This window comes from Mixophyes fleayi, chromosome 11 (genome assembly GCF_038048845.1).
Source record: "Mixophyes fleayi isolate aMixFle1 chromosome 11, aMixFle1.hap1, whole genome shotgun sequence".
Lineage (NCBI taxonomy): Eukaryota > Metazoa > Chordata > Amphibia > Anura > Limnodynastidae > Mixophyes > Mixophyes fleayi.
Window position 1 is genome coordinate 82,088,124 of NC_134412.1, and position 27,107 is coordinate 82,115,230.

At 41.8% G+C, this 27,107-nt stretch overlaps 1 protein-coding gene and 1 long non-coding RNA gene across 3 annotated transcripts in view; one reads left to right on the top strand and one right to left on the bottom strand.

The window, feature by feature from the left end:
- The window catches only part of LOC142106907 (uncharacterized), a 49,469-nt gene extending 47,773 nt beyond the window's left edge, over nt 1-1,696 (top strand). The window contains exon 3 of the long non-coding RNA XR_012679811.1: nt 1,318-1,696. This is a non-coding gene — a long non-coding RNA (uncharacterized LOC142106907). The remainder of the gene's footprint in view (nt 1-1,317) is intronic.
- On the bottom strand, nt 1,173-27,107 carry SLC45A1 (solute carrier family 45 member 1). 2 transcript variants are annotated; one of them, XM_075189958.1, is made up of 9 exons: nt 26,878-27,107; nt 16,285-16,690; nt 15,413-15,505; nt 11,927-12,151; nt 9,332-10,065; nt 5,574-5,727; nt 4,601-4,777; nt 2,951-3,156; nt 1,173-1,580 (listed from the first exon to the last, which is right to left on the bottom strand). In XM_075189958.1, exons 2-9 carry the CDS (start codon nt 16,667-16,669, stop codon nt 1,314-1,316), a joined length of 2,241 nt encoding a protein of 746 aa, XP_075046059.1. In that variant the 5' UTR covers nt 16,670-16,690; nt 26,878-27,107; the 3' UTR covers nt 1,173-1,313. The 2 variants fall into 2 exon arrangements, with proteins under 2 accessions (XP_075046059.1, XP_075046060.1); XM_075189959.1 differs by lacking the exon at nt 26,878-27,107 and having other exon boundaries at nt 16,601-16,679.

Here is a 27,107-nt window from a genome sequence, read left to right on the forward strand (position 1 = left end):
TTGCAATGCATGTAAATCTATGTTTTGGTAAACAGGTTACATCTTGATTCTAAAAATAGCCTGTGTCCAAATCTGTATAAAAAGCACTGTCCTCCACACTGAAATGTATAATTCTGATGTTTCATCTGACCTGACCACTGATACCTTTAATCAGTGGAACTGTCCTTGTCAGGGCACCTGAGCGAAATAAAACATCACTCTTTGCTTCAAAAAAAAATAAAAAAAAATTAATTGAAAGATATTAGAGGAACGTAAGAGTCACTAATTTATGGTACATTCACTCGAAATTCCCATTTGGCAGTGCCAACTCCAGGTAAGCCAGAGGTGCGTCTAGGTTTGTCAAGAGATAAAATAATCTTAAGTGGCGCACTGTGCGAAAATATAAACGTCACAGCTAAAGTCCAACCTCCTACCACTTTACTATCACCATTTTCATTAAACAGCGACCAAAGCATCGAGCAGATTGCCTACAATAGCCATATTGCCGCACCAACAGGATCAGACGGATTTGGGGTCCTTTTTACAAACATCATAAGCCTGTATAGGTCAATGGCTGGCGTTTTTGGCAATCTCACCTCTCAGAACAACCTCTATTATTCTAGTAGTTGCTGGGTATTGGTTTACTAAACTGCTTCTCGATACATCTCACACTTTTTATTCATATCATGGCTAAAAATCGGGATGTAATGTGTCGCTTATGAAAAAGTCAATGTTTTTCTACCAGTTGTCACTTTCATACATCTACGGTTCTCAAACCGCCCCAAAAAATAGCCAGAGAACGATGATTTTCTAAACCACAACGTGATAAATTTCCTCCATTGTGTAGGTTCGAAATGACCAACCTTAATATCACAAACCTTAATATCACAATCAATGAGATTTATTGTTTACATGTCCACAAATCTAACTGTACGTGGCACCCTATAATCCAGTGTCCCAGTCTGGCAAACCTACAAATCTATCCTTTCTTTGCTTTTATTACTATTATTTGTTGGTCTTGTTTCGTGGCCACACCAACTAAGTTTTCAAACTAACTTTATACATATCAACGGAAATCTCTATCAGGCCACTAGAAGGTTGCGGTATTGTTCAAATAATTTTATCACGTGGCCTGTTATACAAAAGATCCATACACATACATGTTGTGACATTGATAATGCTTTAATGTGCACTATTTTATCACTAATTCATATTTTTGTTATGGTTTTAGTAGGACATTTGGGGCAAAATTACCCAAAGGCAGCTCAATAATCCAGCAAGTGTTTTCCTTTTAAAACAAAGTCACAGTTGTAAAACGTTCTTTTCGATTTTGATCAGATATCAAGCAGAAGTGGTTGCTGCTCATCCTCTAGATCTCCACTTGGTGGAATGTCATAGATGACGAACAAGGAGGAATAGAAACAACCAACAAACGCCATAAGGCTGGAAAAGTACATGACTCCGCTGGCACTGCCGACCATGGACGTCAGAGGTCCCATCACAATGGATACGAGGATCTGGGCAAGGAAATACTGACAGCTTAATAGAGAGATGTCCACGCCCATCCCACGTTTGGTTCCATCAGAATTCGAACCTACAAACTGAAGAGGGGACAAAAAAAGCCTTTAACACAAGTAGGTAACCTGATACATTTTTTTTGGGCATTTTTATGTTGAATGTTCCTTGTAATGCTGGTTTCCCCACAAAAAAACTCAAAATTTGTGGTCCACTTTTGAAAAGGTCATTTTTGAAAGCACAATAGCATAGTTTTTACGGGTTGTACAGGAACATTCGTGTGTAATGGTTTTATAAAACAACTGTAACAAATTAATTAATTCAGTTGTGTTTATTTTAATTGGGAAAATAGTACGGAGCATGCAATATGTTGAAATAGGTCATGTTAGAAGAGATTAATTACAACCACCAGAAACATGATTAGAAACTCTAACTAAATTGGTGAATATTACAATGTCACTTTAAGAGCTATTCTCCACTGGTGTTTAAATATTGCATCTGTCTTGTGTTCTCAATGCAAAGACATGTAAAGATATAGTAAAACCAATTAGGGGCTAATAGGACTCATTTAACCTGTAATGTGCTGTGTTTTTACATTTATGCCAATGGTCCATTCATTCCCATGGCCCATTCATTTGAAAGGGGTTGTACGATACATGTAGAAACCCTGCTGAAATGAATGAGCTATTGATATGAATGGAGCTGCACAGCACTGGTAAGTACTTTCCCCCCAAATTAATAGAGATTCGATTAATTTCCATTGATGTACGACAAACGGGGCCTCACTCTGCGATGGGGGTCTGAGAGGTTTGCATTGTTTCTTATGCCATTTTAAATTTGTTTCCAGTAGATTAAAATAAGATTATGTTTCTATGGATTAAGAAAAATATGATGTTCCCTTTGGAATACAAATATGGAACATTTGTTTTGGATTACAAGAAAATCTTCACTTTAGATTACAGGAAGCAGCTCACCTTGGTTACAGGAAGATTTGATGAACAAAGATTTGGGAAGTTTTTACTTAAAAAAAGTTTATTTGGCAATCTCCTGTGTTTTATTTATATTTTATTACTTTTCTAGTATGGCAGAACAGGGCGTAATGATTTAACCCCTCCTAAAAGCCTGGGCTAGTTCCACTATCACACACTGAGGGTTCCTTGTTAATAGTAATGGTGTTTCTCACATTTATTTCAATAGCCCATTCATTTCAGTGGGGTTTCTGCAAGTAGCTCACATGCTGGAAACCCCATTGAAACAAATGGGCTATTGAAATGGATTTCACACGCAGTTTGCCCTTGCCATTTTCTACACAAACGCAACACCAGTGGGTAGCTGGCCTAAAACAGGTTGTACAAATCACATTTAAATAAAAGTCACGGAAATGGCCAAGTCAACCCCCCCTTTCAAAAAACAGCCAAGCAATTGAACATGCACAAATTAAATAAACAATACTTACCTTTTTATTCTGGTAGTAATCACAGAGCAGCGAATAGGGCAGGATACACAGTGTAGAGAACAGGATGCCATGTGTCACACATAGGGATAGGATTATATATACATTGCTAGACAATGTCGCTAGGCCAGTTCCCAGTCCAAATGTAAGATATGCGATAAAGTACAGGGTGCGGATGCTGAAATACTCTTCCAGTTTTTCCAGTATGGCTTTAATGGAAAAAAAATTAAAAAAGCACATTAGAGAGTATCTTTGATGCTGCAATTTGTTTTACACAGTAAAATAGTACGAAGAGAAGCAACCAAAGAGCGGTCAATGATGGTACAGAGATAATCCCCCACCTGCCAGCGAGGACATAGATACAGATCTGTCAACTACTCCCATATTTACTAAGACGCGATGACCTACGACAGTATTGTTACCCCATGTTGTGAGTGGCGATGTACAAGGAGCTGGCAATGTGTGGCAGGTAACGGCCATGTGGTCTGCGGGCCTTATGATCATTTCACTTTTGCTTCTCTAGCCATCACCGATACCAGGGGGTAAATGTATCAAGCTGAGAGTTTTCCGGCGGGTTTGAAAAGTGGAGATGTTGCCTAAAGCAACCAATGACATTCTAGCTGTCATTTTGTAAAGTGTACTAAATAAATGATAGCTAGAATCTGATTGGTTTTTCAAACCCACCAGAAAACTTTCAGCTTGATACATTTACCCCCAGGATGGGTAATAAAAGCATTTAAGTGTGGGTTGCAATATGTAAGGGTGGTCTACCCTCTTTTATTCCTGGCCTTGTCTAATTAAAAATAAATAAACCTAGCTCTTGTGCACATCTGTGGTTTTCAGATCATTATTTATAGCCAAAAACAAAAATCACCGGTGTCTTTCAGTGCTGGAGCCTGTTCCGGCTGGTGGTAGTGGTCTGTATGTGTGTGTCAGTTAGTTTTTTGATTCCCCTTTGCCAAAAGCTACCAACCCCACACAGACAAGATTTTGCTTTGATTGCTATGATCACGGGTAGCCCCGTTTTACACAGGGGTCTCATGGAAATTGTGTAATTATCACCTCTTTAATTGCTCTAACAAACACACAGAAGGGTATATTTACTAAACTACGGGCTTGAAAAAGTGGAGATGTTGCCTATAGCAACCAATCAGATTCTAGTTATCATTTATTTAGTACATTCTACAAAATGACAGCTAGAATCTGATTGGTCGCTATAGGCAACATCTCCACTTTTTCAAACCCGCAGCTTGACAAATTTACCCCCAGGTCTGTATTAAGAGCATCTTAAAACCTGGATTTGGTTACTATGATGAATGGTGATTCCATGTAGCAGGTCTAAATCATGATAACCACCCTACCTTTAGATTACAAAATGTAAGAGGGGAGTAAACTGTCCCCTTTCTACGTGAAATACCGGGTAAGGGTCTTTATGACTTCTCTTACCAATTACACGGGGAGTAAGAGGGAGGTTATTGCCCTGTGAATGTTTTAATCAGAAAATCCGTGACGGTGGGATGAATTTCCCATTTTTTTTAGCTTTATACAGAACCTTCACTTCAACACACATAGAGAGCTGACAATGTAAACATGATAAAGCAAGGACATCGTAATATAGATTCTTACACTAAATGCAACACGGTGATTACATACCTGAGTAGAAGGCAGCACTGAAGGCATATATACACATCCCCCAGCATCCCATTGTAACGCCTGCATTGTATTTATGATAGTCCTCCGAATTGTGAGGGGCCTTTGGATCCCCTTGGAAAATCACTTCGCCCATGAAGTCGGTATAAAATAGCAGCATTCCCTCAAATGACAGCCATCCTACAAAAGAGAGAAAAGTCATTTATTTATTTTATACCACTTGATAACTATGTAAACATGTCCTACACACACATTTTGTACATATAGCTTATAACAATATTTTGGACCCCTCCTCCTCGTTACAAAGTCCATCCGCTACATGTAGTATTTCCACCTTCTCCCCTTGCCACTGTTATCTACTTGCAGCGGCCGGTTCTATAGGAACAGGGGGCCTTAATTCTGATGGACGATCCCAGTCAGATCATTCAAACCTGCATGGTACGGAGGTGTGTCGCGAATGTGTCACCTTATTGGGCAGAGGATGTGACCAATCCCATCAGGTGCTCTATACACTCTCTGTCCTACTAAACTGAAATACTAAGACTGTATTAGTCCTTCGTTATTCAAGATCCCTGCTCTTACATGTGGTAATGAGGCGGATTTTGGGTGGGGTGAGGCAAAGCAATATATGAGGGGCATTATGTAAAGAAAGGGGGCTTTTCATAAGTAGACAACCATTTTATAGTATATATGTCTCTTCTTCCTGTAAGCAATTATTTAAATATGAGATTAAGATTATAAGTCAATATTTTGATGAAAAAAAGGGCCAATCCATCATCAACATTTATTTATATAGCGCCAGCAAATTCCGTAGCGGTTTGCAATTCGGATCCAAGCTCATGGGCTAGCTGGCTAACAGCATGGCATATATATTATATATATATATATATATATATATATACATATATACATATTACAACCTTCCCCACAACGACTTTAAAAGTCCTTTACACCCTCACAGGGTCAGCGATATTACCTAAGAAGTGATTGATGCACAGGTTCCGCAGCGCCTTTGGTATGTGGCAGATGGATGAACACAGAAGTTTCATTGAAAGCGGTCGCTGGGATATCTCCATTGATCCATTAAGGTCACTTTCGTACTTTACTCCATTCAGCAATATATTAGCCACCTGCACCACAAGAACTCCACATCAGCATACAATAAAGTGAGAAACACCTAGAAATCAAACCATGTAACATTAAGTCATGCACAGTGACCTTCATAGGACCTCAAAGTCATCAGCGTAAAAACAAAGGCTCAACAAGAAGCTGTGGAAAACTGTCCTTCCCGAAGGTCTACAACAAAATGTCTACCGCTCACAGGAACAAAAATTTATACTCTTATCAAATTCAATCTTACGCTCAGGCTGGGCATACACAGAGAATGATGAAGACAAATATAGTCAAAAGCAATGGAAGCAGCAGAGATTAAAGTACATTTTTAGAAGTACAGTAATTATACATAATACAGTACAGTATTTTGTTTGTGTTCAATATGTTTGCTGAATATATGTACAGTACAATACTGCATACTTGCCCACTCTCCTAGAATGTCCGGGAGACTCCCAAATTCTGGGTAGGACTCCCGGGAGAGCAAACAATTCGGCAGCCAAAATAACGCAATTTGCGGTGAATTGTGTTGTTTTGGCCCCAGCCCTGCAACAAAATAGTGATTTTTTTCACGGGGCAGGAGAAAAATGAGGTGATTCACCGCGCCCGCCCACGCCCCCTATCCGGCATCTCCCGGAGGCCTCCAACTCAAAGTAGGCAAGTATGCAATACTGTATTTAATAAATGTTGTCAATTACTATTTTAATTTTAGTTTTTTTTTAAATTACTTTTTACTTAATTATGATACAGCTTTCTGGACCTTGGGAATGAAATAATTTGATTTCAAATAATTCTAATGGGAAATCAATTTTCATTTAGCGCTCGAGTTTTCAAGAACGTATTAATAGAGCTAAGTGGGGGATCGCTGTACCAGAACATGAGGTATTGCATGAATATTATGACAAACCGAAAATGTCCAAATGGTAATGCATCCTATGAAATGTCCAAAGGCAATCATATTTTGTAGCTCTGTTTTGGGAAGTAATGTATAAGTGGTAGATGACTTGCGTATATATGCGAGGTTTGGAACTATTTAAACTAGATCAGTTTTTATTATTATTATTATTATTATTATTATTATTATTATTATTATTATCGTAGATTTGTAAGGCGCTACAGTGCTCCGCAGCGCCGTACAGTAGGGAAGCCAAGGACATACATAAAACATACAAGGCAGACAAAATGAATGGAGACATGAAAACAAAGGGTATGGAGGACCCTGCTCATTAGAGAGCTTACAGTCTAAGTGGAAGAGGGCACAGCTGAAACAAGAGGAGCGAGTGTGGCTCAGAGTGGAGATTGGGATAGTAGTGAGGGTGCATTAGTGGGAATAGTGTTATCGGGGATAAGGTCACCTCTAATAAAGAGATGGGTTTTCAAAGAGCATCTAAAGATTTGAAGGCTGCGGGAAAGTCTGATTGGGCGTGGTAGGGAATTCCATAAGTGGGGAGCAGTGCGGGAGGAGTTTAGTAGGTGGGAGCGAGAGGTGGTCACCAGAGACGAGACAAGGCGCAGGTCAGAGGTAGATCTAAGAGGACGGGAGGGAGAGTATTTTGATATGACATTTGAGATGTATGCAGGGGTGGTGATGTTGAGGGCTTTGTAGGTAAGGGTGAGTAATTTGAATTTGATTCTGGAGGACACAGGGAGCCAGTGTAGGGATTTGCAAAGTGGTGCAGCAGATGTGGAGCAGTGAGAGGAAGATTAGCCTTGCAGCAGCATTTAGGTTGGATTGAAGTGTGGATATATGGGTGTCAGGAATGCCAGATAGCAGGGGGTTGCAATAGTCAAGACGGGAGATGCTGAGAGATTGGATAAGAGTTTTGGCAGCATGTTTGAGTAAGAAAAGGGTGTATTCTGGCAATGTTTTTAAGGTGGAGTAATATTTTATTACTTCTAAATATGAAGATTTTAAATAAAGACCCTTTAATAAAGAAATAAATCATAAAATAATAATAATATTAAAAAATGCAATGCAGAATAACAAATGCACACACTTATATACCTGTATACAATACATATAAGTATACCTGATTCAAGATATATGGCGGTTTGTAGAGCTTGAGCAACATCTCGGTGCTACCATTAGGCCAGTGTTACTGATCCAGTGATTTAATTGCCCCTGCAGTGCCCCCACATTTATACCCTTCTAAAATTGTGTCTCCTTCACCTCAAAAATATCTGCTCTTATCTCAGTAATAACAACACTAAAACATTAATTCATGTTCTCATTATTTCCTATCTTGACGAATGTAACCTCCTTCCATTCATCCTTTCATTGGCCAAACTAGCGCTGTGGTGCGATACATCTTCAATGCGGCTACCAGGCTGATTTTCCTTAATAACCATTTTACCAATGCTGCCAATATCACTAACTGTTTCTTCCAGGATACAATGTAAATTATGACTTTTGTAAAGTTTCCTAAATACAGTGCCGTAGTATTATATCCTTTAATTTAGTACATAGCCCAATACCCTATGACCCAACCCTGCCCTCTACAATATATTTACATTGTGTTTACAGCTGTCACACTACATTCTCCTGCTCCTGTTTGTTTCTTACACCAATATCTGCTCCTCAGGGCGTTATATTCCTGTGCTTGCCTAGAGACTTGCTGAAAGACCGCTTCCTACAGCGTTATTCAATAGTTCATCTTTGTAATCGCTGTACAAAACAAGCACTACCTCGTCTCAGTTCCGTAATCTCCACTAGGTAGCAAATTCCAGGGCTCTCTTACCTTTTATTTCATTGTTTGTTTTTTTTACTGTATTTTTAATTATGTTATGGTCAATGTGTTTACCCTACGCAGCGCTATGGAATATGTCAGTGATATATAATGAAAGAAGAGAAAATAATAATGTCTTGTGTCATGTGCACACGCTTTCATTAACAGAACATACCATTGTTTCAAAGTTACACTTTAAACACGAGTTGTGTAAAGTTAAGCTAGGTACACACTACAGGGTTTTTGTCCAATAATCGGCTCAACCAGCCGACATACGACCGCTGGTTCGAAAGTCGGGTCAGTGTGTGTAGTGACAGGATGGTCGAAAGTCTGCCCAAATGGACGATTGTGGCCTCATTTGGTTGGTCGTACCTTTGAATATAAAGTATAAATTTCCAACCGATCCACGACTGTGAGTAAGAAATTACAGTCATTGCTCACGACAACATGGCTGTAAAAAGTCGCTAACGGGACAGCTGCTCTTCCCTCTATCGTCTAAAACAAGGCTAGTGTGTATGCAGTCCATGGACCATCGATCGGATGTAAAATCGATCGCCATAAACAGTTGGTGGAAAATTCTGTAGTGTGTACCCAGCTTTAGAGTTGTATTTCAGATAACAAAACTTGTGAAAGTAACAGAACAAATAGGACGCACTTCGTTTAATGTGTTTTGTCATTTACGTTTTTCTTGCGCTGAATTGCAATTAAGCACAAAAGCATTCCTCTGCACCAGGTTCCAAAAATTAAATGTGTGCACTGTACCCAAAGGAACACCTAAATATTTGTTCCATCCTCACCCTAATACAGCTAGCTATTGTTAATACAGAACATGCACTTAGAATTATAGTTGTAAAAGAAAACTTTTAGTAGAGAAAGAACTATATCTTGTTCATTTTACCTGTTGACTGAACGTTACATTTCTTCTCCGGCTGCTCTCTGGGCATATTCCTGTAACTATATCCGGAATAGCTAATGACTGCGGCCTTTTCAATATTCCCGATGATCTAGACTTTGGTGCGTCAAGCGACCCAACTCTCAAGCTGCTTCTATCTGTGCCAGGACTTGTCAAGTTGTCCGCAGAATCCAGGCTCCTGTCTCCACCGCAGTACAGACTTTCCGGTATGCGCGGAAGGCTACTCGCTTGCCTCGGCAAACTACCGGAGGTTGAAGAGAAACCCTCATGTCCTCCGGTAAAGCAGTCAATAAGGACACTGTCGATATTGGTAGTGCCAAATGACGAAGCAAACTCATTAATCCCCGTCAAAGAATTGTCTCGGCTGATCAAACTGCCGTACTTTGGTGTGAGTGGACTGAGGGGAGAGATGGGGCTGGTGAAGGTGGCGTACAGGTGGTTTGAGTTTTGAGCAGGTACGGTCTCATTTTCCTGTTCTTCAAAGAAAACTGGAGGCGATGGGGGCAAGGGGAGACTAGGACTTTTCATCACCACCTTCTTTTTGTTGAAGGCCTGAAGAGGTCTTTCGGGAATGCTGATCAACGTTAAGATTGTCGTGATGGACAGGATGATGGAGGTGAAGATGTAGATGACTCGTAACTGCCCTCCCATCGCTTTGCCAAAACCCGTCTTGTTCCAGTTTATGCCGCCAACAACGTAGCCAAAGCCACCGCCGAGCCCTGGGGGAAATAAAGGAGCATTGGTGAAATAATCATCATCATCAACAACATCCATTTTCACAGTCATTGCTTTATATATTACAATCATAATATAGCATTAAAGTGAACTCAACATGACAAATTTGCGTTGTGCCTTCTAACGTTAATTATGTGCTAGTGTGCTGTAATTAGCAACATCAATAATGTTAAGGCCCCCCCTCTGTTTTATTGACCTGGATCTTTGTGTACATTCTTTATGTATCTGTCCCCTCTACTTCATTAAGACGCAAACGTTGAGTTGGATGAAGTGGTTTCTCTACCACTACTCAATTAATGAATCGATTGTAGGCTTAATGAAATAACGACACAGTAAACCAATTAGTTATAACACAGGTATCTATTGTTTTCCGGTAATTACTGTTACCATAAGCAAACCTCCTAAGGTGATGCTTACAATGGTAAAAGGGAGATGTAATATACATGTTTATAAAGCACTATACTTTACAGGTGTCTTCATGCTGACTCCTGAGACCAGTCAGACAAAATGCCGGTTTTTGAAATGATGAAGAGAAGGGACACATTATAGGCCCTTTGAAAATGTCCTACAGCTAGCTACACATGGCAGGATCATCGAACAACATGAACTGACAATTGACAATGCAGCTGGCCGACTGTACTGTGATCTATTCCAGTTCAATTTGCCAGGTCTGATAAATGGTGGACACATATGGGAAAGTTTGGTAAAACATGTGCTGAAATAGTTCACTGTTCTTTACTTATTAGAGATATTCACAATAATGAACTGTACAGATGTCAATAGAATGCTCTATGTAGTGTATAGAGGTCAGTGGAATGTTTTTTGTATGGGGCAGCACGGTGGCTCAGTGGTTAGCACTTCTGCATCACAGCGCTGGGGTCACGAGCTCAATTCCCGACCATGGCCTTTTCTGTGAGGAGTTTGTATGTTCTCCCCGTGTTTGCATGGGTTTCCTCCTGGTGCTCCGGTTTCCTCCCACACTGCAAAAACTTACTAGTAGGTTAATTGGCTGTTATTAAATTGACCTTGGTCTCTCTGTATGTTAGGGAGTTTAGACTGTAAGCTCCAATGGAGTAGGGACTTATGTGAGTTCTCTGTACAATGCTGCGGAATAAGTGGCGCTATATAATTAGCTGAAGATGATGATATTCTAACATAAAATAAATGAGCATACATTTTCTTGGTTACTTAATATTATTGTTATGAAAACACTGTATATTGTACGCTATTGAACCATCAAGCAATATTTCCATTGTCACTACCTAAATCTTTAGTATTCCACTAGAGTGCGTGCTCCTTCTTCCTATGATATTGCTAAAACAAATTAATGATCTTGTTGAGTTCTTCATTGACCTATTGATTAATTCTACTGGAACAGGTTTTAAAAGCAGCTTTGGACACCCTACAAGTTGGTCACAGTTGCTATCTAACAATCCTAGCCAATGGTTTTTTTCTTGCTAAACGATATCACAATACATCAGGCTGACGTGTTTTATCAGCTTATGAATAAAATGAATTCTTAATTCTCTATATAACTATAACAAAAACTATTGTTTAGAAACTCAGAATAATGACTGCAGGTCAGTCATTAATTGACCCCTTCATGCCCAGCAATTGTCTATTTTTCCCGTGAGAGAGTCACAATTTTCATAGCAAAAAGAGGATGAAGACTAGCAAGTTATTTGCAGAGTTAAGCAGAAAGGGGGCTGTGTGGTTTTGCATATTTGGGACATTGGGTGTAGCCTGGGTGGATCGAGGACATGGCCAAAGGTGTCATTTTTCTATAAGGAACATTGATATTTCTTTCCATTTATTAAGCTTATAATGACTAGTTTTAGTAATTACCTCCTAGCAGAGCGTGTATGTTCAGTCCCCGATCTTGGTCCTCTGGGGTGCAGACGTCCATCATATACGCATGGCTGGGATTATCTGCAGAGTCTGCACTAAAATCCATGAGAACCACTCCACAGATTGTAAGGATGAGGCCCCATTTATGATCACTATATGTGTCCGCCACAGAGAGTCCTATGTCTCTTCCATTGAGTAGAAGCGTTAGACCAAATAAGGCACCTAGGAGTGAAAGAAACATTATCATCTATTTAGTCAAACCATGGACAGAACAATCACCGTCAGTGTTTAATAATATTTTTACCAATATAGAAAACTCTACACACAATGAGGCAGTGGGAAATGCTGGCAGATCTAAGAACCTATATATTTCTATTTGAATAGCAGCGGTGGGCAACAGGGGCCAGCGGCCCATTGAGCCTTCCTCTGCAGCCCCCCTAGCCGCCTGCTGTAGATCTTATCAGAACAAGGGCAGCTTGCATCATGTGACCTCCTCTGTACAGTGCAGGAGGTTATGGGGCATACCCGGAGGAGGAGGGAGGGCTCTCCCTCCTTCCTCTCTGCGGCCCCTTTAAAGGCTGAAAGGCCACATGCAGCCCTCCAGCTATTTCATGTTGCCCTTCACTGCCCTATAGTCAGATTGTAAAACAGTCTAACAGGCAAGGGCTATTCTTGGTGAGGAATGGAGTTTTCATCCCAAAAACTCAAATTTCTAGAAAGCCTCCAGGTTTCAGGTGTTAGGACAAAAATACAACAACTTATCCGTAATTACCTGAAACTATATAAGATAGATAAATAGATAGATAGATAAATAGATATATAGAAATTAGATAGATAGACAGACAGACAGATAGATATGAGATAGATAAACAGATACATAGATAGATAGATATATAGATAGATAGATAGGAGATAGATAAATAAGAGATAGATAGATAGATAGATAGATAGATAGATATGAGATAGGTAGAAATTAGACAGATAAGAGATAGATAGGTACGAGATAGATAGAAATTAGATAGTTAGACAGACAGATATATATGAGATAGATAGATAGATAGGAGATAGATATGAGATAGAAATTAGATAGCTAGACAGACAGATATGAGATAGATAGATAGATAGATAGATAGATAGATAGATAGATAGATAGATAGATAAATAAGAGACAGATAGATAGATAGATAGATAGATAGATAGATAGATAGATAGATAAGAAATAGATACAAGATAGAAATTAGATAGCTAGACAGACAGATATGAGATAGATCGATAGATAGATAGATAGATATGAGATAGATAGATAGATAGATATGAGATAGATAGATAGATAGATATGAAATAGATAGATAGATATATAGATAGATATGAGATAGATTGATAGATATGAGATAGATGATAGATAGATAGATAGATAAATAGATATGAGACAGATAGATAGATAGATATGAGATAGATAGATATGAGATAGATAGATAGATAGATATGAGATAGATAGGAGCTAGATAGATAGATAGATAGATATGAGACAGATAGATAGATAGATATGAGATAGATATATATAAGATAGATAGATAGATATGAGCTAGATAGATAGATAGATAGATAGATAGATAGATAGATAGATAGATAGATATGGGACAGATAGATAGATAGATAGATATGAGACAGATAGATAGATAGATAGATAGATAGATAGATAGATAGATAGATACCAATAAGGCAGCATGCTATTTTGTGGGGGCCCCTTTTTTCCATGGTGGACCCAATATAAGTACAACACTATAAAAGTAGTTTATTTTCCACTTATCCCTTACTATACAGCTTGGTTATCATATGATCACAGTGTTGTTGGGATGTGTATTATACATCACCTAGACAATTATCAGGACAGAGATAACACTGATGTGACTGTCATAAGGGCGTTGAGCACATACAGGCGTTACCAGCACTAGGTTTATCAGCCCATGTTTATGATCACCCAGACCCAGAATTCCCTCTTTGTGTTATCTGCTTTCTGCTCCAGGTCAATGTGTGACTTTGGTTAAAGTATGTTGATTTAGTTACATATAAATATAAAAGTAATCTTTCATGTTTTGAAAATAGTGTAAATATATGTCGGTCCTGTATTATTGTTATACATAAAACTATAAATAAAAGTGAAATGCTATATCACTATATGTTTGTTTCTGCTGTTTGACTGTTTATTGCAGGGAAGTCAGTGACTTTCAGTTGTACGCTGAGAAAAGAACAACGATACAACAAAAAGTAATACAACAAACAGCAGCTGCTGTAATTAATGTGCACACCTCTACATAGGCTATTACTGATTATAAAGATGTCATACCCAGTATCAAAATGAAGTATGGTGTAATTGGGGCATGGTTGGACAGATCGGGACGTGGCCTATTAGAATAGAAATGGCAGAATTTATCCTGATTTATTATTTTTTATTTGAGATGTGGGACACAAGGGAAGAGCTTGTGCGGAATAATTGGAATACACTGCTGTAATTAAAATAATATATTATTTTAAAGTATAAAAATATATTTTAGAGAAACAAGAAAATGGGTAGATTTATTTCTCGGCAGACAGGTAAGCGCTGGCAAATTTCAGCACGGGGGGCAAGATTCGACTCAGCGAACGTATTAGGAACATATTAAAAGAAAAAAAATGCAGGTAACCCAGCCCAAGATAGCCCACTATGGGACCGGCCCCCCAGCCCATCGACAGTGAATTGCTCATACTTGCCAACTTTCTAAAGTTGGCTTCCGGGAGCCTGCCGGGGGGAGGTGGGCGTGATGGGGGGCGGGGCTCCAAAATTTGCGTCATTTTAGACCCGCCCCCTGCTGTAAAATGACGCGTTTGTCATTACGTCAACGCGTCATTTTACAGCAGGGGGCGGGGCCAAACACATCGATTCCCAGTGAATCGTGGCTTTTTGGACCTAATTCTGCCCACTTCGGATGTGGACGGATCCAGGAGATTGCCATACTCTCCTGGTAGTCCGTGAGAATTTCGCGAAATGCGGGAGTCTCCCGGACATTCCGGGAGAGTTGGCAAGTATAGAATTGCTACATTTTGAGTACTGTTGTCTGCACACAACGAAGGTCATTTGTGAAGCCCAGGGCAGCCAAGAGAAATTTTGGGCCCCTGTAGAGCAACATCTTGGGGCCCCTTCCATAGCCACCTAAAGGGGCAGAGGTCACACCAAGTTGGTGGCTCCACCGACAATCCAGACAGGTCAGGGCCCCAAGCTCCCCCTCCCTTCATGGTGCTTGCTAAAATTGGGGAAGTGTCACATTAACGTGGAGGAGACAATCAAATAACTAGAAAACCTGTCTGACAGGATGTATGAGTTGATTTTGATGCATAATGAAATTAGACATTTCTCATTTATGACGTCAGGTCCACAGGAAATCATTTATCCGTTAAGTATTTTCCATATTTCAAGTCACATATCTTTGTATATTGAGCACCTACCTATCGCCAGGACCAGGATGAACGGCCGCCTCCTACCGAATCGGGATGTGCAGGTGTCACTCCACGCCCCCAGTAATGGCTGGAGCAGAAAGCCTTATGGGAACAAAAAGCATCCCAGGTATTATACATTGTTTTCTTAAAGGGACAGTCACGAAAAATTACCTTGTCGGATACAATAAGTGCTTTGTGTCCATCTTCTTGCTAAGTATAGTACATGATAACGTGGCAGCTCCCAACCTCATAGGAACAAATGGAAATATTCACAGTATACCAATCAAGTTTGTGCAGAATAATATATAGCTTTTTTTTTATGTGCTTTCCACCTTCAGGGTACTTTAATTTACTCTCTTATGAAGACACCCCCTTGCAACCTTTACTAAACACACAGTTCCAGCCTAGCCTAGCTTTTCGGAGCTTGAGCCAGTGGGCTGGCACAATCTGAAGATGGCGTTAGTCATTCTACCGTGGGGGGGGAGCATTGAGGTAGAGAGATCTTCGGATGCGTCACCACAGCCTTCCTGCTCTCCCCACCGGTGACCTTAGGTGGCGCATGCACAAAGCCACTTTGCAATAGTAACTGGAGGGGAGAGACAGACTACCGCAGTTTAAGTAAAGTCACCTCGGGGACAGCCTCCTATCGGAAGCGTTGTCCCGTGATGATTTTTAATAAATACATGCGGTGACAGATTATAAATAATGGGGCAAAACCCTGTTAATTAATAAATAGGCCCCTAGTTCTTAAAATCTTAGTCTGAATTCTAAGAATTGGAAAAGGAAACAAAATGTCTGCCTCCACGGCGCGAAGATGACAGGTGCACTTTAAACATGTTTCATGAATTCTACTAAAACGTCATGTAAAAGCTCATTATTACCCAAGATGGGGCTGATAAACCACACCATACTATAGAACTCGTCAGGAAGACCCATCTGGAGCAGAACCGGAGTGACATAAGCAGTTTCCATTGCATAACAGAACTCTATCCCGAACAGTATGCACCCGTTAAACATGAGTTCCACAAAAGATCTTCGAGGATGTAGGTCCACAAAATCAATCAGATCGAGTGGACACGGGGTGTTGGGGGGAGGAGGAGGTGACGGCCGGATTAGTTTTCTTCTCTTTGGATGTCTTTTGAAATTGTTGGCTCGATGGCTGATATGACCCGTGACGGATGAGGAATAGCCACAAACCTGTGACCTCCAGAAATCCTGGGAAACCATACTCGGATCCACCGGCTGTGATGTCACAGATGAAGACATGATGGGCAGATTATGTTATTCCTGTAAAGAAAAAACTGAGTTACTATGATTGTAACATTTGCTGTCACAGTATTTGAGAGATAATTAAATTAGTTTTCCAGCTGCAGATGACTTTATTTATTGTTTTGTACTCGCCTTAAAACATCTTTTACCAGATACATTGCTTTTTTATTTCTAACGTTCATTATCTTTAGGTCATCAGACAGAGTTCTGTTTGTTGCTCTTGGAGACGACACAGAGCTGCTCTTCGGATACAATGCAGAGAGCGTAGCAGAGCTGGGTCATATCCAGGGGCAACAGAAATAGACAACACCGCCTGAGAAATGCATGGCTGGAAAGCACAGAATGAAAAATACAAGTAAATATATTAAAGTAATCTGAAGGTGGAAACTCCTACTAAAGTTAAAAAACACATCATAAAACTCCATGTAGCTGATACCTATTCATAAACATGTGAGAATTTCAAACTGACATCAGTTCCAAAATCTCTGGGTTTGCTGTCTTGATGAAGATCTTAAATTAGTTTTTATTATGTTGTGTATAATAAAAAAACATGAAAAATTTAATAACAATTTTAATTCTCTTATGGGAATGTTTTAACATTTAGGGGTATATCTGTGGGTTTGAAAAAGTGGAGATGTTGCCTATAGCAACCAATCAGATTGTAGTTATCATTTAATACATTCTACAAATGACAGCTAGAATCTGATTGGTTGTTATAGGCAACATCTCCACTTTTTCAAAGCTGCAGTTTAGTAAATTTACCCCTTAGTGTTATTTGTAATAAGATAAAGGGCGTATAAATGACTGCTAGCAGGCCAACTTATTAAAACAATTTGCATTGATGTTCTACACTCTCCAAAGACATTATTAGTGCTATTCTAGCCAGTACAAGCTGTACCTTATATTATTGCAATATGTAAGTTTCACATATTGCAATACACGTTAAGCTGACCAACTCACGCCAGTCTTCCCCTTTTGCCCAGACCTGCACATACATAACTCCAATATGAACTTTAACATGATCAGTTCTATGCTTTTTAACTGAGTTAAGTCTTAACTGTACGCAGCTTTTAAAGGCAAGTACTCCCCATGCAATAATATCTTTATTAGACACCTAGGGACACCTGCCACACACTGGATAGGGAAGAAGAAGAAGAATACAAGAAGGTTTTTAGAATTATATTTAAGAATTATAATCCTGACCTTGGAAAAATGATAGGTGTGGTTGGGCGGATTGGGGCTTGGTTGATGAATTAGGGGAGTGGTTGGGCAGAATGGGGGGGGGGGGGTGGACAACTTTTGTCCTGACATTTTAGACAGTACCACATAACTCCCAACATTTGGGTAGGCTGGATCGGGACTGGAGACGTGGCCGGGCACTCCTCTATAGTGTAATCGCCACACCTGAGTGTCGCTTTTCAAGCTCTAAGCTGCCCTGGTCGCTCCTCCCCTCCCTCCTATCCCATTCACGATTGGGATGATGGGCTAGAGAACTCAAATCGGGACAGTTGAGAGGTATAGTACCAGTTTTGTTTGTGCTAACATGAGTATCATTTATCAATTATTCATGCTCTCACTCATTTACATAAATGCAGACTAAGGGCAACTATGCCCTGACAGTGCTTGTGCTTCTAGTCACTTCTATCCATGTCTGCAGTTATAAGTTACTTAGATGACCATCAGAGTGTACACACAGCGTCATCTCTCTGTATCACCGTATGGTTTCCTGCCCATCTGTATATATATTGATGTTTTTTTTTACTTAACTGCATTATTTAAGTGCTGCGTAGAGCAAAAAGGCCACTTGTATCCAAAAATCTCCCTGAGCTTATCCGTAGTAAGTGACATAAATGACGATGATTAGCTTTTAGATGTGACTAATAGATAACTTTGACCGTGGAACTGTAATGCCTCAAGTTATGGATCAGGGACGGGAAAGTATCATTATATGAAGATTTGAAGTAAGGTTTTTTTTGTAGATGCCTCTACCGCAATGCTCTCCCCATAGGCTTCAATGGATAACGCCATCTTCAAATGGCGTAAGATCACGTTGGCCATCAGGCACAAGTTCAGAACATCTTTGAATTTTTGCCTGCGATCCTTAATATTGTGGTTGCGATTCAGGGGCGGATCCAGACTTTTGCTATACCCCAGGCGATTTTAGGGGGGGGCGATTTAGGCCCCACCCCCTTTCTAATTTCTAAGGCTGCCGGCGGCTGCACAGTATGTGCAGGTCCGCTCGGCAGTGACAGTATGCTGCCCCGCTGCTCTGATTGTGTTTAAAACACAATCAGAGCAGCCGGGCAGCACACTGTCACTGCTGAACGGACCTGCACAGTGTGCAGCCGCCGGCAGCAAGCCCCTGCTAGGGGGGTGGCGATCACCCCGATCGCCCCCCCCCCCCTTGATCCGCCACTGTTGCGATTACAAGCTTCTTAAATAGACCCCTATGTCAGAACATTATGTTGGGCAGTTTTCTTATTTTTTACCAACCCTGTCTAACATCCTTCATCCCTGGGCCAAGCAGACTAATCACAATTTTTTAGGGAAGACTGGATTTTAATGAGACACAGGGGTAAATGTATCAAGCTGAGAGTTTTCCTGCGGGTTTGAAAAGTGGAGATGTTGCCTATAGCAACCAATCAGATTCTAGCTATCATTTTGTAGAATGTACTAAACAAATGATAGCTAGAATCTGATTGGTTTTTCAAACCCGCAGTAAAACTCTCAGCCTTATACATTTACCCCACGTTTGCAAGTTCAAAGTGACTGCAATCTGGACGTGCATAGTGATTGGCTGATTGCATTGCGTGGGCCACATGTGATCCGGTTGTTTTGTCTGATTACCAGACAACCAAATCTGTGCAGTTCGTCCCACAACTGGAGAGGTCTCATAGATAAATAGTGACTGTTTGGTTATGACGCACCCTCTCCTTCGAAGTTTTTCTAGCCACAGACAGCAATATATTAAAGGCTGCAAATAGAAGAAAACCTTAGATGTAATATAGGAGTATCAGTAACACTAAATATCAAAATTATTTTTTCCTTATAAGATGAATTGCAATGTTCAATTACCTTTCACTTTGTCTATCTCCAGCATATTATTGTTGTTATGCAATAAAGTTTTATACCAAGTATAGAATACAGGCCAATAGCCAGTGCCTGATATAACACTCTGATTGGCTGTCAGAGTACACTGAATGAGAAGCAACAGGAGTGACCAATCACAGTGTAGGTTATTACAGCTCCTATAATTTCCTTACCCCAGGCTGGACTAATCCATTTGACTATCAGCTCCAAAATGAGAAGATTTCCAGACAGGGACTGGAGAAGTTAATTTCAATACTACATGGGTCCATGGCCCCAGGGCCAGTTGCATATAAGAGCATTGAACACATATAGACACTGCACTGATACCTGTGGAGATACCCACATACATAGAGCATTTTTGCCTACTTTTACTTCCTTGTCACCAGAGGGGAGGTGAAGAATGAGTCCGTAGGTGACAGGGCGCAGTGAATCGCGTCATTTTGGCCCCCATCCTCAGGGCCCTCTTAAGAACCTCTTGGGCCCCCAGGCACAGCAGTGCACCGGGGCCCCTATATATACAAAAATAAAAAAATAATGATTATATATATATATATATATATATATATATATATATATATATATATATGGGCCCTGCAGCCCAGGGGCGCCCGTCGGAGGCAGGAAAAAGAAAACCCTGAAAAAAAGAAGAAAATACTTACCGTGCTGCCAGCTGCCGATCCGGCTCCCTCCCTGGTCTCCTCCTCCGTCGCGCTCCGCAATGGATGTCGGGCGGGCGTGATGACGTCACGCCCGACATGCACTGCCAGCGCGACGGAGGAGGAGACCAGGGAGGGAGCCGGATCACCAGCTGACAGTACGGTAAGTATTTTCTTCTTTTTTTTTCAGGGTTTTCTTTTTTTTCCTGCCTCCGGAGGGCCCCCCTGGGCTGCAGGGCCCCCGGGCACCTTCCCAGCGTGCCTAATGGGAAAGACGGCCCTGCCCATCCTGCCCTTTTCACTAGAAAGTGAGTGGGATGCGGGAGAATAGCCTGCTCTCACAGGAGTGGGGACCTGCCCTGAATTCGTGAGTCTCCCGGGAATTCAGGCAGAGTGGACAAGTATGACATAGAGACAAACTGGCACTGCTGTAATACACAATAATACTGCTCTAATACACATACACACACTGATACTGCTCTAATACTAGAGATGCTCACTGACCCCCGTGAAGTGGTTTTGGTTTTGGTTTTGGATCTGGATTAGCTTTGTGTTTTGGTTTTGGTTTTGGCAAAACCACCCTCGTGGGTTTTGGTTTTGGTTTTGGATCTGTATTTTTTTTAGACAAATTGCTTAAATATGCTAAAATCACATAATTTTGTTCTTTTTTTGATCCTACATTATTATTAACCTCAAAAACACTAATTTCAAGTCATTTGCAGTCAATTTTGACCACCTCACAGGTCACACTATTATTTTCATACACTTTCTGGCAAATACTGCAGCGACCTGGCTGGATGGTAAGCGACAGAGCAATGACTCAAACACACGGCAGTTCCTAGCACATCTAGGACACATTGGCACACAGCAGTGGCAGGAAAGAAATATGGTGCAAGATGGAATTGTCCTTGGGCCTTCCCACCCTTATGTTGGATCTTAAAAAGGACATGCACACTTTAACAAACCAAGCACTTCAGCCACAAAAGTGCCACTCCTTGTGGCTGAAGTGCTTGGTTTGTTTGGGCCCCCACAAAACAAGCTAACAATGGGCTTAAAGCACCTAAGGTAATAGTGCTGTTAATTAACTCTACTGTGGCAAGATGTTGTTGTCATCATCCTCAGCCTCATCCTCACCCTCATCAGTGTGTACATCATCCTTACACATTATTAACTTATCACCGCTGGAATCTACCATTACAGAAGTTTAATTCCAAAGTGGCATCCTCAATTGGTGTATCACTGGCTACACTCGGACTGTTCAGGCACACATCTGCAGAAATGCTGAAAGGGGCCTTCTTTATGGGTACACTATCAGAATGGTCACAATTACATGTAGCACTCGTGGATGGACTCTCCTCAAGGATTGGTGTCATTTCTGATTCTAAGCATACATTTTCCTCTAATGCCTTACTGTGATTCTTGCAGCTCGGCTTTCACACGTAACAGTAGTTGTGCACCACTTTTGGACTCCAAATTACTTGGTCTGCCTTGGTCACGAGTGACCTAACAAGAAGAAGGCTCAGTAACATTTTTAGATCTGGCACTAACAGAGAAAGGTGAAGGCCTCATTCTTTCTTTGCCACTGCGTGTGTAGAATGGCATGTTGGCAATTGTTTTTTTTCCGGCAGATAACTTTGCCTGGATTACAGCTCTTTTTTTCTTGAGCACGGTAAAAGGTGTTTTTTTTAAGTGTTTGTTTCCCTGACTTAAAAAGACTATGTTCTTTTACATAGGCTTTACCAGATGACGTACAGGGATTACTATAATCAGGACTGGTGGCAGCAGCTGCTTGCTGCTCCTGCTCTTCTGTGTACTGCTGTGAATCCATTTGGATAACACTGTACACTTTTTGGTGCAAATTCAGAAGAAAAGCCTGCAAGGACTAGTATATTTGTATTTCAGCAATGACAATTAACAATGGAGCTCTTGTGTTTGGGTGTATATAACACCCTACACTTTTTGGTGCAAATTCAGAAAAAAAGTCTGCAAGGACTAGTATATTAGGGCAGTATTTATAGATTCCAAAACTCGCGAGATCCGAGATCTGAGGACGTCACGATGGCGTTTTGCCTCGTTTTGGAATCCGAAAAAGCACGAAAATACCAAGCTGACTTTATTTTATGTGTTACGACCACGATAGTTCAGGTGTTCCTCCTCCTCTCCATCCGCTACTTACACCTGCCCCTGACCACCGACAATTAAAATTCTTTTTTCGGCAGTATCTGTGACTACGTCCCAGTCTGAATCCGGACACAATTGCCCAAACACTCCCTTATTGTATATTGCCTAAGTTAGAACATCCATTCCTTACCCCATCACAACTTTTCAGGCGTAAGGAGCCATAAGGGCCAAATAGTCACAGTATTTGTACGTTTACTTTCTGAACATGCTCAATGCAAAAAAATGCAAAGATACACTATGTAAACATGCACTCACTCTGAAACAGGTCCACAGTCACTACACCAGCACAGAAATACAGACACTACACTAACACAGAAATATACATTGTATTATCAATGTAAGTGCAGACCTATGTGTGCAAACCCTAACTGCTAAGCCCAACCTTTCACACCTATCAGTGCCTATTGGGAGCCGGCAGTGGGATCAGTGCATTCCGGTAGCTGGCAGTGGGATTGGGAGCTGAGAGTTGAGCTGAGTGTTGGGAGCTGGCAGTGGGATTGATACATGTTGGGAGCAGGCAGTGGGATTGGTATATGTTGGGAGCTGGCAGTGGGATCAGTGCCTGTTGGAAGCTGTCAGTGGGATCAGTGCATGTTGGGAGCTGTTAGTGGGATCAGTGCATGTTGGGAGCAGGCAGTGGGATTGGTATATGTTGGGAGCTGGCAGTGGAATCAGTGCATGTTGGGAGCTGTTAGTGGGATCAGTGCATGTTGGGAGCTGGAAGTGGGATTGGTACATGTTGGGAGCTGTTAGTGGGATCAGTGCCTGTTGGAAGCTGTCAGTGGGATCAGTGCATGTTGGGAGCTGTTAGTGGGATCAGTGCATATTGGGAGCAGGCAGTGGGATTGGTATATGTTGGGAGCTGTTAGTGGGATCAGTGCCTGTTGGAAGCTGTCAGTGGGATCAGTGCATGTTGGGAGCTGTTAGTGGGATCAGTGCATGTTGGGAGCAGGCAGTGGAATCAGTGCATGTTGGGAGCTGTTAGTGGGATCAGTGCCTGTTGGAAGCTGTCAGTGGGATCAGTGCATGTTGGGAGCTGTTAGTGGGATCAGTGCATGTTGGGAGCAGGCAGTGGGATTGGTACATGTTGGGAGCTGGCAGTGGGATTGGTATATGTTGGGAGCTGGCAGTGGGATTGGTACATGTTGGGAGCTGTTAGTGGGATCAGTGCATGTTGGGAGCAGGCAGTGGGATTGGTACATGTTGGGAGCTGGCAGTGGGATTGGTACATGTTGGGAGCTGGCAGTGGGATTGGTACATGTTGGGAGCTGGCAGTGGGATTGGTACATGTTGGGAGCTGTTAGTGGGATCAGTGCATGTTGGGAGCAGGCAGTGGGATTGGTACATGTTGGGAGCTGGCAGTGGGATTGGTACATGTTGGGAGCTGGCAGTGGGATTGGTACATGTTGGGAGCTGGCAGTGGGATTGGTACATGTTGGGAGCTGGCAGTGGGATCAGTGCATGTTGGGAGCTGTTAGTGGGATCAGTGCATGTTGGGAGCAGGCAGTGGGATTGGTACATGTTGGGAGCTGGCAGTGAGATTGGTACATGTTGGGAGCTGGCAGTGGGATTGGTACATGTTGGGAGCTGTTAGTGGGATCAGTGCATGTTGGGAGCAGGCAGTGGGATTGGTACATGTTGGGAGCAGGCAGTGGGATTGGTATATGTTGGGAGCTGGCAGTGGAATCAGTGCATGTTGGGAGCTGTTAGTGGGATCAGTGCCTGTTGGGAGCAGGCAGTGGGATTGGTACATGTTGGGAGCAGGCAGTGGGATTGGTATATGTTGGGAGCTGGCAGTGGAATCAGTGCCTGTTGGAAGCTGGCAGTGGGATCAGTGCATGTTGGGAGCTGTTAGTGGGATCAGTGCATATTGGGAGCAGGCAGTGGGATTGGTATATGTTGGGAGCTGGCAGTGGAATCAGTGCATGTTGGGAGCTGTTAGTGGGATCAGTGCCTGTTGGGAGCAGGCAGTGGGATTGGTACATGTTGGGAGCAGGCAGTGGGATTGGTATATGTTGGGAGCTGGCAGTGGAATCAGTGCCTGTTGGAAGCTGTCAGTGGGATCAGTGCATGTTGGGAGCTGTTAGTGGGATCAGTGCATGTTGGGAGCAGGCAGTGGGATTGGTACACGTTGGGAGCAGGCAGTGGGATTGGTACACGTTGGGAGCAGGCAGTGGGATTGGTACATGTTGGGAGCTGGCAGTGGAATCAGTGCATGTTGGGAGCTGGCAGTGGAATCAGTGCATGTTGGGAGCAGGCAGTGGGATTGGTACATGTTGGGAGCTGGCAGTGGGATTGGTACATGTTTGGAGCAGCCAGTGGGATTGGTACATGTTGGGAGCTGGCAGTGGGATTGGTACATGTTGGGAGCTGGCAGTGGGATTGGTACATGTTGGGAGCAGCCAGTGGAATTGGTACATGTTGGGAGCTGGCAGTGGGATTGGTACATGTTGGGAGCAGCCAGTGGGATTGGTACATGTTGGGAGCAGCCAGTGGGATTGGTACATGTTGGGAGCTGGCAGTGGGATTGGTACATGTTGGGAGCAGGCAGTGGGATTGGTACATGTTGGGAGCAGGCAGTGGGATTGGTACATGTTGGGAGCTGGCAGTGGGATTGGTACATGTTGGGAGCTGGCAGTGGGATTGGTACATGTTGGGAGCTGGCAGTGGGATTGGTACATGTTGGGAGCTGGCAGTGGGATTGGTACATGTTGGGAGCAGGCAGTGGGATTGGTACATGTTGGGAGCAGCCAGTGGGATTGGTACATGTTGGGAGCTGGCAGTGGGATTGGTACATGTTGGGAGCTGGCAGTGGAATCAGTGTGATTATTCCTATCTTATAAACAACACACATTAGGGTGTCACACACTGCCTATAGTTACACCATTACAACCCCCTCAACCCCTACAACGCTTTTCATCCACAAACCAACATTAGAAACTGATAACTGTATCGTTCTACCCTAAGTGATAACCATTCACCTGCCATGATTTGTCACTGCCCATATTGTAAACCCACTCTCACCAGCTGCTCTGTGTCATATAACTCTTATGATGCTTAATCACACAGCCTCTCTCCCACCCTCATACACACATCTAAGCCCACCACCACACTGTCATGCCATGACAGCAACCGGGTCACTTTTACTAGTTTATTATTTTCTTAAATGTTCGATTTTTTTTTAAAACACAGCAATGCCTATGTCCATATACCCGTGAGCATCACACTGACTGGAAGTGCTGATTACTACGAACATGAAATATTGCACCTTACTTGGAATAGAATCAATGTCAGCCACAAGCTGAGTCAGCACAGAAACATGAGGATAGGCCTGACTTTTAGCTACATGATGGGAACACGGACTTCTACGAGGGACAGTAATTAGGAAACCCAACACGTCCCCTCCACAAATATTTCATGTGAGTACTGGGTGTATCAAAGTCATTGAAAAAAGAACCTTGAAAATGTAAGCTGTCAGCACATAAATTTTTTTGGTACATAAATCAGGGGGCCTTGCCGGTATTTCATGGAAACTTGTTATTTTTATAAAAAAAACCTACAAGGTAACACAAATCTATATACTGCAATAACCTATGTTCTAAACACATATTCAACACATAGAATATCAGGCTGTATAGAAGAAGAGGCCCTATTACGATGTTAATGCCAGGTGGATGGGACTTAATTAGAAGCAATTCTAATTTAAGATTGAAATCGCAACAAAAAGAGTAACATTAGAATTTGTATATATATTGAAAATAAAAATAGCATAGCTCAAATACAAACAGCATAAAACATACACGGGCGGTAGACGCAAAGTCTAACCTCAACGACAGAAAAAATACTAAATTCAATCATTAATAATAAAAGGGATACACAGCCGCACAGATACAGAGATACAACTGATATCCCGGTGAAGGATGTGACATAGTAAAACCTGTGTCAAGCTGAACTGACGAGCAAGTCTTATCTACTAATGTGATGTAAGCCAAGCACATGTATCAATGTCTCAGCATACATAGTATTAGCTGGGATCTCCTGCTACATGTCCTGACACTGTCCAATGAAATCGTCACATCATTATCCTTTTTTTGTTTTATAACGGCAATGCACCAGAAGTAAAATAATCATTCAAAAAATGAACAAAAGGCACCCACCCATCAAAATCTAAAATAGCAGCACATGGAAATATAAAGGGACTGATACATTGATACTTAAAGGGTGCAGTGATACCTATAGTGCAATGCAAAGGTTTGCAGAAATGCTGCTGGTTGTTACCTGGGGTTTTAAAGACATTCTGTTCAGAGGCTGGATTGCGGATAACGGAGAGGGTTCCCCAGCCTGTCTCTGCTGCATCCTCCCTCCCTGTACCCAAGGATTCTTCCTTCTGGCTGTGTGAAGGTGGGGGGAGGTGTGTGTGTGTGTGTGCTGTGACATCACTGCACTGGTCCTCTCTGTAGTCTGATGCCTGTCTGATCTGCCTGTCTCCTGGTGTCTCCCATTGTTCA